A 12,663-nucleotide genomic window follows, 5' to 3' on the forward strand; every position below is an offset into this window, starting at 1 on the left:
CTGATAGACAGAGGTACAGACACCTGATAGACAGAGGTACAGACACCTGATAGACAGAGGTACAGTCACCTGATAGACAGAGGTACAGACACCTGAGAGACAGAGGTACAGACACCTGATAGACAGAGGTACAGACACCTGATAGACAGAGGTACAGTCACCTGATAGACAGAGGTACAGACACCTGATAGACAGAGGTACAGACACCTGATAGACAGAGGTACAGACACCTGATAGACAGAGGTACAGACACCTGATAGACAGAGGTACAGACATCTGATCAACAGAGGTACAGACACCTGATAGACAGAGGTACAGACACCTGATAGACAGAGGTACAGTCACCTGATAGACAGAGGTACAGTCACCTGATAGACAGAGGTACAGTCACCTGATAGACAGAGGTACAGACACCTGATAGACAGAGGTACAGACATCTGATCAACAGAGGTACAGTCACCTGATAGACAGAGGTACAGTCACCTGATAGACAGAGGTACAGACACCTGATAGACAGAGGTACAGACACCTGATAGACAGAGGTACAGACACCTGATAGACAGAGGTACAGACACCTGATAGACAGAGGTACAGACACCTGATAGACAGAGACAGAGGTACAGACACCTGATAGACAAAGACAGAGGTACAGACACCTGGTAGACAGAAACAGAGGTACAGACACCTGATAGACAGAGACAGAGATACAGTCACCTGATAGACAGAGACAGAGATACAGTCACCTGATAGACAGAGACAGAGATACAGTCACCTGATAGACAGAGACAGAGGTACAGACACCTGATAGACAGAGACAGAGATACAGTCACCTGATAGACAGAGGTTCCTTTAGTGGGGCAAGGAAATGTTCAGCCTATAATTTGCTAACTAGTTCATTTTATAATTAAAACACACAGTACATTACCAAAAGTATGTGGACACCTGCGCTTCGAACATATCATTCCAAAATGATGGCATTAATATTTAGTTGGTCCCCCCTTTGCTGCTATAACAGCCTCCACTCTTCTGGGAAGGCATTAATATGGAGTTGGTCCCCCTTTGTTGCTATAACAGCCTCCACTACTCTGGGAAGGCTTTCCACTAGATGTTGGAACACTGCTGCTATAACAGCCTCCACTCTTCTGGGAAGGCTTTCCACTAGATGTTGGAACACTGCTGCTATAACAGCCTCCACTCTTCTGGGAAGGCTTTCCACTAGATGTTGGAACACTGCTGCTATATCAGCCTCCTCTCTTCTGAGAAGGCTTTCCACTAGATGATGGAACATTGCTGCTATAACAGCCTCCTCTCTTCTGGGAAGGCTTTCCACTAGATGTTGGAACATTGCTGAGGGGACTTGCTTCCATTCAGCCACAAGAGCATTAGTGAGGTCGGGCCGTAATGTTGGACAATTAGGCCTTGCTCACAGTCGGAGTTCCAATTCATCCCAAAGGTGTTCAATGGGGTTGAGGTCAGGGCTCTGTGCAGGCCAGTCAAGTTCTTCCACACCAATCTCAACAAACCATTTCTGTATGGACCTCGCTTTGTGCACAGGGGCATTGTTATGCTGAAACAGGAAAGGGCCTTCCCCAAACTGTTGCCACAAAGTTGGAAGCACAGAATCATCTAGAATGTCATTGTATGCTGTAGCGTTAAGATTTCCCTTCACTGGAACTAAGGGGTCTAGCCCGATCCATGAAAAACAGCCCCAGACCATTAGTCCTCCTCCACCAAACTTTACAGTTGGCACTGTGCATTGTGGCAGGTAGAGTTCTCCTGGCATCTGCCAAACGTAGATTCGTCCGTCTGACTGCCAGATGGACGAAGCGTGATTCATCACGCTAAAGAACTCATTTCCACGGCTCCAGAGTCCCATGGCGCTGAGCTTTACACCACTCCAGCCGACAATTGACATTGAGCATGGTGATCTTAGGCTTGTGTGCGGCTGCTCGGCCACGGAAACCCATTTCATGAAGCTTCAGACAAACAGTTCTTGTACTGACGTTGCTTCCAGAGACAGTTTGGAACTCTGTAGTGAGTGTTGCAACCCGAGGACATACCATTTTTATACGCTTCAGCACTCGGCAGTCCTGTTCTGTGAGCTTGTGTGGCCTACCACTTTGCAGCTGAGCCGTTGTTGCTCCTAGACGTTTCCACTTCACAATAACAGCACTTACAGGGGACCGGTGCAACTCTAGCAGGGAAGAAATTTGACGAACTGACTTGTTGGAAAGGTGGCATCCTACGACGGTGCCACGTTGAAAGTCACTGAACTCTTCAGTACGGGCCATTCAACAGGAAATGTTTGTCTATGGAGATTGCATGGCTGTGTGCTTGATTTTATACGTCTGTCAGCAACATGTGTGGCTGAAATAGCAGAATCCACTAATTTGACGGGGTGTCCACATACTTTTGATAGAGTGGATGTGCTACACTGATTCCTTATAGAATATTTATGTAAATTGAAAATATCAGGCTGGTTTGTCAGATTAACACAGAGTATCCACCATGTTGGAACCAGGTTTGTCAGATTAACACAGAGTATCCACCATGTTGGAACCAGGTTTGTCAGATTAACACAGAGTATCCACCATGTTGGAACCAGGTTTGTCAGATTAACACAGAGTATCCACCATGTTGGAACCAGGTTTGTCAGATTAACACAGAGTATCCACCATGTTGGAACCAGGTTTGTCAGATTAACACAGAGTATCCACCATGTTGGAACCAGGTTTGTCAGATTAACACAGAGTATCCACCATGTTGGAACCAGGTTTGTCAGATTAACACAGAGTATCCACCATGTTGGAACCAGGTTTGTCAGATTAACATAGAGTATCCACCATGTTGGAACCAGGTTTGTCAGATTAACACAGAGTATCCACCATGTTGGAACCAGGTTTGTCAGATTAACACAGAGTATCCACCATGTTGGAACCAGGTTTGTCAGATTAACACAGAGTATCCACCATGTTGGAACCAGGTTTGTCAGATTAACACAGAGTATCCACCATGTTGGAACCAGGTTTGTCAGATTAACACAGAGTATCCACCATGTTGGAACCAGGTTTGTCAGATTAACACAGAGTATCCACCATGTTGGAACCAGGTTTGTCAGATTAACACAGAGTATCCACCATGTTGGAACCAGGCTTGTCAGATTAACACAGAGTATCCACCATGTTGGAACCAGGTTTGTCAGATTAACACAGAGTATCCACCATGTTGGAACCAGACAGTTTAACATAGAGTATCCACCATGTTGGAACCAGACAGTTTAACATAGAGTATCCACCATGTTGGAACCAGGTTTGTCAGATTAACACAGAGTATCCACCATGTTGGAACCAGACAGTTTAACATAGAGTATCCACCATGTTGGAACCAGGTTTGTCAGATTAACACAGAGTATCCACCATGTTGGAACCAGGTTTGTCAGATTAACACAGAGTATCCACCATGTTGGAACCAGGTTTGTCAGATTAACACAGAGTATCCACCATGTTGGAACCAGGTTTGTCAGATTAACACAGAGTATCCACCATGTTGGAACCAGGTTTGTCAGATTAACACAGAGTATCCACCATGTTGGAACCAGGTTTGTCAGATTAACACAGAGTATCCACCATGTTGGAACCAGGTTTGTCAGATTAACACAGAGTATCCACCATGTTGGAACCAGGTTTGTCAGATTAACACAGAGTATCCACCATGTTGGAACCAGGTTTGTCAGATTAACACAGAGTATCCACCATGTTGGAACCAGGTTTGTCAGATTAACACAGAGTATCCACCATGTTGGAACCAGGTTTGTCAGATTAACACAGAGTATCCACCATGTTGGAACCAGGTTTGTCAGATTAACACAGAGTATCCACCATGTTGGAACCAGGTTTGTCAGATTAACACAGAGTATCCACCATGTTGGAACCAGGTTTGTCAGATTAACACAGAGTATCCACCATGTTGGAACCAGGTTTGTCAGATTAACACAGAGTATCCACCATGTTGGAACCAGGTTTGTCAGATTAACACAGAGTATCCACCATGTTGGAACCAGGTTTGTCAGATTAACACAGAGTATCCACCATGTTGGAACCAGGTTTGTCAGATTAACACAGAGTATCCACCATGTTGGAACCAGGTTTGTCAGATTAACACAGAGTATCCACCATGTTGGAACCAGGTTTGTCAGATTAACACAGAGTATCCACCATGTTGGAACCAGGTTTGTCAGATTAACACAGAGTATCCACCATGTTGGAACCAGGTTTGTCAGATTAACACAGAGTATCCACCATGTTGGAACCAGGTTTGTCAGATTAACACAGAGTATCCACCATGTTGGAACCAGGTTTGTCAGATTAACACAGAGTATCCACCATGTTGGAACCAGGTTTGTCAGATTAACACAGAGTATCCACCATGTTGGAACCAGGTTTGTCAGATTAACACAGAGTATCCACCATGTTGGAACCAGGCTTGTCAGATTAACACAGAGTATCCACCATGTTGGAACCAGGTTTGTCAGATTAACACAGAGTATCCACCATGTTGGAACCAGGTTTGTCAGATTAACACAGAGTATCCACCATGTTGGAACCAGGCTTGTCAGATTAACACAGAGTATCCACCATGTTGGAACCAGGTTTGTCAGATTAACACAGAGTATCCACCATGTTGGAACCAGACAGTTTAACATAGAGTAGCGACCAGGATGGAACCAGACAGTTTAACATAGAGTATCCACCAGGATAGAACCAGACAGTTTAACATAGAGTAGCGACCAGGATGGAACCAGACAGTTTAACATAGAGTATCCACCAGGATAGAACCAGACAGTTTAACATAGAGTAGCGACCAGGATAGAACCAGACAGTTTAACATAGAGTAGCGACCAGGATGGAACCAGACAGTTTAACATAGTGTATCCACCATGTTGGAACCAGACAGTTTAACATAGAGTATCCACCATGTTGGAACCAGACAGTTTAACATAGAGTAGCGACCAGGATGGAACCAGACAGTTTAACATAGAGTATCCACCATGTTGGAACCAGACAGATTAACATAGAGTACCGACCAGGATGGAACCAGACAGTTTAACATAGAGTATCCACCATGTTGGAACCAGACAGATTAACATAGAGTACCGACCAGGATAGAACCAGACAGTTTAACATAGAGAATCGACCAGGAGGAAACCAGACAGTTTAACATAGAGAATCGACCAGGATAGAACCAGACAGTTTAACATAGAGTACCGACCAGGATAGAACCAGACAGTTTAACATAGAGTACCGACCAGGATAGAACCAGACAGTTTAACATAGAGAATCGACCAGGATAGAACCAGACAGTTTAACATAGAGTATCGACCAGGATAGAACCAGACAGTTTAACATAGAGAATCGACCAGGATAGAACCAGACAGTTTAACATAGAGTACCGACCAGGATAGAACCAGACAGTTTAACATAGAGAATCGACCAGGATAGAACCAGACAGTTTAACATAGAGAATCGACCAGGATAGAACCAGACAGTTTAACATAGAGAATCGACCAGGATAGAACCAGACAGTTTAACATAGAGAATCGACCAGGATAGAACCAGACAGTTTAACATAGAGTACCGACCAGGATAGAACCAGACAGTTTAACATAGAGTACCGACCAGGATAGAACCAGACAGTTTAACATAGAGAATCCACCAGGATAGAACCAGACAGTTTAACATAGAGAATCGACCAGGATGGAACCAGACAGTTTAACATAGAGTATCGACCAGGATAGAACCAGACAGTTTAACATAGAGAATCGACCAGGATAGAACCAGACAGTTTAACATAGAGTATCCACCAGGATAGAACCAGACAGTTTAACATAGAGTATCCACCATGTTGGAACCAGACAGTTTAACATAGAGTAGCGACAAGGATAGAACCAGACAGTTTAACATAGAGTATCCACCAGGATAGAACCAGACAGTTTAACATAGAGTATCGACCAGGAGGAAACCAGACAGTTTAACATAGAGTATCCACCATGTTGGAACCAGACAGTTTAACATAGAGTATCGACCAGGATGGAACCAGACAGTTTAACATAGAGTACCGACCAGGATGAAACCAGACAGTTTAACATAGAGAATCGACCAGGATAGAACCAGACAGTTTAACATAGAGTATCGACCAGGAGGAAACCAGACAGTTTAACATAGAGTACCGACCAGTATGGAACCAGACAGTTTAACATAGAGTACCGACCAGGATAGAACCAGACAGTTTAACATAGAGAATCCACCATGTTGGAACCAGACAGTTTAACATAGAGTGTCGACCAGGATAGAACCAGACAGTTTAACATAGAGTATCCACCATGTTGGAACCAGACAGTTTAACATAGAGTATCGACCAGGATGGAACCAGACAGTTTAACAGAGTATCGACCAGGAGGAAACCAGACAGTTTAACATAGAGTTTCCACCATGTTGGAACCAGATAGTTTAACATAGAGTAGCGACCAGGATGAAACCAGACAGTTTAACATAGAGTAGCGACCAGGATGAAACCAGACAGTTTAACATAGAGTATCCACCATGTTGGAACCAGACAGTTTAACATAGAGTAGCGACCAGGATGAAACCAGACAGTTTAACATAGAGTATCGACAAGGATAGAACCAGACAGTTTAACATAGAGTATCGACCAGGATGGAACCAGACAGTTTAACATAGAGTATCGACCAGGATAGAACCAGACAGTTTAACATAGAGTATCGACCAGGATGAAACCAGACAGTTTAACATAGAGTACCGACCAGGATAGAACCAGACAGTTTAACATAGAGAATCGACCAGGATAGAACCAGACAGTTTAACATAGAGTATCCACCAGGATGGAACCAGACAGTTTAACATAGAGTATCGACCAGGATGGAACCAGACAGTTTAACATAGAGTATCGACCAGGATGGAACCAGACAGCTTAACATAGAGTATCCACCATGTTGGAACCAGACAGTTTAACATTGAGAATCGACCAGGAGGAAACCAGACAGTTTAACATAGAGTACCGACCAGGATAGAACCAGACAGTTTAACATAGAGTATCGACCAGGATGGAACCAGACAGTTTAACATAGAGTATCCACCATGTTGGAACCAGACAGTTTAACATAGAGTATCGACCAGGATGGAACCAGACAGTTTAACATAGAGTAGCGACCAGGATGAAACCAGACAGTTTAACATAGAGTTTCCACCATGTTGGAACCAGACAGTTTAACATAGAGTAGCGACCAGGATGAAACCAGACAGTTTAACATAGAGTAGCGACCAGGATGAAACCAGACAGTTTAACATAGAGTTTCCACCATGTTGGAACCAGACAGTTTAACATAGAGTAGCGACCATGTTGGAACCAGACAGTTTAACATAGAGAATCGACCAGGATGGAACCAGACAGCTTAACATAGAGTATCCACCATGTTGGAACCAGACAGTTTAACATAGAGAATCGACCAGGAGGAAACCAGACAGTTTAACATAGAGTACCGACCAGGATAGAACCAGACAGTTTAACATAGAGTATCGACCAGGATGGAACCAGACAGTTTAACATAGAGTACCGACCAGGATAGAACCAGACAGTTTAACATAGAGTACCGACCAGGATAGAACCAGACAGTTTAACATAGAGTATCGACCAGGATGGAACCAGACAGTTTAACATAGAGTATCCACTAGGATAGAACCAGACAGTTTAACATAGAGAATCGACCAGGATAGAACCAGACAGTTTAACATAGAGAATCGACCAGGATAGAACCAGACAGTTTAACATAGAGAATCGACCAGGATAGAACCAGACAGTTTAACATAGAGTATCGACCAGGAGGAAACCAGACAGTTTAACATAGAGAATCCACCAGGATAGAACCAGACAGTTTAACATAGAGTATCAACCAGGAGGAAACCAGACAGTTTAACATAGAGTACTGACCAGGATGGAACCAGACAGTTTAACATAGAGTATCCACCATGTTGGAACCAGACAGTTTAACATAGAGAATCGACCAGGATGGAACCAGACAGTTTAACATAGAGAATCGACCAGGATAGAACCAGACAGTTTAACATAGAGAATCGACCAGGATGGAACCAGACAGTTTAACATAGAGTACCGACCAGGATAGAACCAGACAGTTTAACATAGAGTATCGACCAGGATGGAACCAGACAGTTTAACATAGAGTATCGACCAGGATGGAACCAGACAGTTTAACATAGAGAATCGACCAGGATGGAACCAGACAGTTTAACATAGAGAATCGACCAGGATAGAACCAGACAGTTTAACATAGAGAATCGACCAGGATGACCCCAGACAGTTTAACATAGAGAATCGACCAGGATGGAACCAGACAGTTTAACATAGAGAATCGACCAGGATAGAACCAGACAGTTTAACATAGAGAATCGACCAGGATGAAACCAGACAGTTTAACATAGAGAATCGACCAGGATGGAACCAGACAGTTTAACATAGAGTACCGACCAGGATAGAACCAGACAGTTTAACATAGAGTACCGACCAGGATAGAACCAGACAGTTTAACATAGAGAATCGACCAGGATAGAACCAGACAGTTTAACATAGAGTATCGACCAGGATGGAACCAGACAGTTTAACATAGAGTATCGACCAGGATGGAACCAGACAGTTTAACATAGAGAATCGACCAGGATAGAACCAGACAGTTTAACATAGAGAATCGACCAGGATAGAACCAGACAGTTTAACATAGAGTATCGACCAGGATGGAACCAGACAGTTTAACATAGAGAATCCACCAGGATAGAACCAGACAGTTTAACAGAGAGCTTCATCTATGGCCGCCTGCAGTGTTTACTGTACCTTATCCATGGGGTTCACAATAATCTCTGAGCCGTAGGCAAAGTCTTCCACAGTGTCCACCCTCACACTGGCACACTGAGAGAGGAGGAGAGGAGTTACAACACACACACACACACACACACACACACACACACACACACACACACACACACACACACACACACACACACACACACACACACACACACACACACACACACACACACACTGCCCCCCACCCCAACACCACACACTGCCCCCCACCCCAACACCCCACACTGCCCCTCACCACACACTGCCCCCCCCAACACCACACACTCCCCCCCCTCACCTTAGCGATGACCCCCAGTATCAGTCTGTTATTGGTGACCATCTCTCTGATAGCCTCCTCATCATCTGACAACGCAGGTAGTATGTCAGGTATCAGGTGAGCCACCCTGCCGCCGCCCAGGTAGATCCCAAAATGAGTGAACAACGTCCGGGGTACCTGAATGAATAAATACACTTAGTGTCCCAAATGGCACCCTATTCCCTATATAGTGCACTACTTTAGACCAGAGCCCTATTCCCTATATAGTGCACTACTTTAGACCAGAGCCCTATTCCCTATGTAGTACACTACTTTAGACCAGAGCCCTATTCCCTATATAGTGCACTACTTTAGACCAGAGCCCTATTCCCTATGTAGTACACTACTTTAGACCAGAGCCCTATTCCCTATATAGTACACTACTTTAGACCAGAGCCCTATTCCCTATGTAGTACACTACTTTAGACCAGAGCCCTATTCCCTATGTAGTGCACTACTTTAGACCAGAGCCCTATTCCCTATATAGTGCACTACTTTAGACCAGAGCCCTATTCCCTATGTAGTACACTACTTTAGACCAGAGCCCTATTCCCTATATAGTACACTACTTTAGACCAGAGCCCTATTCCCTATGTAGTACACTACTTTAGACCAGAGCCCTATTCCCTATATAGTGCACTACTTTAGACCAGAGCCCTATTCCCTATGTAGTACACTACTTTAGACCAGAGCCCTATTCCCTATATAGTACACTACTTTAGACCAGAGCCCTATTCCCTATGTAGTACACTACTTTAGACCAGAACCCTATGGAACCCTATTCCCTATATAGTGCACTACTTTTAACCAGAGGGAGCCCTATGGGCCAACTATGAAGGGAATAAGGGGCCAATTGGGACTCAAGCCATAGAGTTGCCTCAGCTATTTGACTACATTAAATGTTATTCCATACCTCCAGCAGGTCTCCTCTCTGGAACATGGAGTCATACTTCGATGGAGCTTCCTCTTTGGTTGTCGCCTGGTTTTTCCCCTTCTTTTTCTTGTCGTCTGTTTGTGCGGTGATGAACAGCAGGCCGAGGAGCGTGAGAGGAAACATGGTCCTGACGCGGAGGAGGAGAAGAGGACTGGAGAGATGGACAGAATGTGTAGGAGGTGAGGTGGAGAGTTGACTGAGAAACAGAGAGACAGAGTGTGTAGGAGGTGAGGTGGAGAGTTGACTGAGAAACAGAGAGACAGAGTGTGTAGGAGGTGAGGTGGAGAGTTGACTGAGAAACAGAGAGACAGAGTGTGTAGGAGGTGAGGTGGAGAGTTGACTGAGAAACAGAGAGACAGAGTGTGTAGGAGGTGAGGTGGAGAGTTGACTGAGAAACAGAGAGACAGAGTGTGTAGGAGGTGAGGTGGAGAGTTGACTGAGAAACGAAGAGACAGAGTGTGTAGGAGGTGAGGTGGAGAGTTGACTGAGAAACAGAGAGACAGAGTGTGGATAGAGAGAGAGCGGGAGAGTTGACTGAAAACAGAGAGACAGAGTGTGAATAGAGAGAGAGCGGGAGAGTTGACTGAGAAACAGAGAGACAGAGTGTGGATAGAGAGAGAGGTTCGCTACCCGGATGTTTTTAATAGTCCAGCCCCTAGCCAGGTAGGTGGAGCTGAAGGAATTAGTACTAACCACTGATCTAAGGTCAGTTTTGTCCTTCCCCAAAATGATCAAGTATAGGATTTGACTGAGCCTGTAAACTGATCCTAGATCTATGCCTAAGGACAACTCCTACTCAGCTCTGCAGATTAGATAGCTCTGGTCCAGGGCGTTTCATGTGGCTTGTTGACACTGAGCCTCGGTGTTAGCCAGTTGAACGTAACACCTTGGACCAGAGCTGTGGATTAGAGTGATGTGGACACTTTTGCTGAGTATTTCATCAATAACAAAGAAAGTGGCACCCTATTCCATATATTAGGACCTGGTCAAAGTAGTGTACTATGTAGGGAACACGGTGCCATAGGGTCCTGGTCAAAGTAGTGTACTATGTAGGGAACAGGGTGCCATAGGGTCCTGGTCTAAAGTAGTGCACTATATAGGGAATAGGGTGCCAGCCCTGGTCTAAAGTAGTGCACTATATAGGGAATAGGGTGCCATAGTGTCCTGGTCTAAAGTAGTGTACTATGTAGGGAATAGGGTGCCAGCCCTGGTCTAAAGTAGTGCACTATATAGGGAATATGGTGCCAGCCCTGGTCTAAAGTAGTGCACTATATAGGGAATAGGGTGCCAGTTGAAATGTAAAGAGATTTGGATTTTAAAGCAGCAAGTACATAATCTTAACAGAACAATGGTATTATTTCCCAATGCTAAATCCAAGGTCTGAAATTGCACCCTAATCCCTATGTTAGCGCACTATGTTTGTCCATGACCCCATGGCTCTGGTCAAACGTAGTGCGTGAGAAAATCTAGCCTGATCCCAGATCTGTTTGTGCTGTTTAGTAACTATGACCATAGGAGTCGGCAAGACAGCACAAACAGATCTGGGACCAGACTAGACAACATATACCTTTTATTTCCCCATAATGCATCATTACTGTAGGGCTGAAAAATGTACGGTAACTTTCCCCCAAAAAACTCCCTGGTTTTCCGGAAAGCCTGGCTGGAGGATTCCCCGTATGTTCTCCTTTAACCGGGAATATATCGAGAAGGATATCTGGAACACCGGGGAATATATCGAGAAGGATATCTGGAACACCGGGGAATTTTGGGAAAGTTACTGTAATTTTGCCAGTCTTTCTGGCCAGACTCAGGGATGCTCTGCAGAGAGAGGAAGTAAGAAACGTACACAACAATGGAAGGTTATTTGATCGGGGTCAAACCCCCCCCTAAAAAGTGACATATTGCATCTTTAATGATTACTGTGTTAATGTGGTGAAAGATAGAAAGAAAATGGTGCTTTCCTTCATCCACTTTCATCAGAATCAGTAGCTCCAAAACACACAGCAGGTACCGTGAAGATAGATATTGCTGTTTAATAAGAATTGTGGCATATAAAAATATGGGTGGAGAGAGAGAGAGAGGGTGGAGAGAGGGTGGAGTGAGAGAGAGAGGGTGGAGAGAGAGAGAGAGAGGGTGGAGAGAGAGAGGGTGGAGAGAGAGTGAGAGGGTGGAGAGAGAGTGAGAGAGGGTGGAAAGAGAGAGAGAGAGAGAGGGTGGAGAGAGAGAGAGGGTGGAGAGAGAGAGAGAGGGTGGAAAGAGAGCGAGAGGGTGGAAAGAGAGAGAGAGAGGGTGGAGAGAGAGAGAGGGTGGAGAGAGAGAGAGAGGGTGGAAAGAGAGAGAGAGGGTGGAAAGAGAGAGAGGGTGGAGAGAGAGAGAGGGTGGAGATAGAGAGAGAGGGTGGAGAGAGAGAGAGAGGGTGGAGATAGAGAGTGAGAGAGAGAGAGAGAGAGAGGGTGGAGATAGAGATAGAGAGGGTATATTG

At 44.8% G+C, this 12,663-nt stretch overlaps 1 protein-coding gene across 1 annotated transcript in view; it reads right to left on the reverse strand.

The window, feature by feature from the left end:
• Positions 1 to 10,848, reverse strand: part of LOC139561252 (lecithin retinol acyltransferase-like) — a 28,058-nt gene extending 17,210 nt beyond the window's left edge. Inside the window, exons 1-3 of the mRNA XM_071378235.1 lie at positions 10,161 to 10,848; positions 9,230 to 9,385; positions 8,920 to 8,994 (exon numbers count right to left, since the gene is read on the reverse strand). Coding sequence (XP_071234336.1) covers positions 8,920 to 8,994; positions 9,230 to 9,385; positions 10,161 to 10,304 — 375 coding nt within the window. The 5' untranslated portion in view covers positions 10,305 to 10,848. The remainder of the gene's footprint in view (positions 1 to 8,919; positions 8,995 to 9,229; positions 9,386 to 10,160) is intronic.
• Between the last annotated feature and the right edge of the window lie 1,815 nt (positions 10,849 to 12,663).

Source organism: Salvelinus alpinus, chromosome 31 (genome assembly GCF_045679555.1).
Source record: "Salvelinus alpinus chromosome 31, SLU_Salpinus.1, whole genome shotgun sequence".
Taxonomy (NCBI): domain Eukaryota; kingdom Metazoa; phylum Chordata; class Actinopteri; order Salmoniformes; family Salmonidae; genus Salvelinus; species Salvelinus alpinus.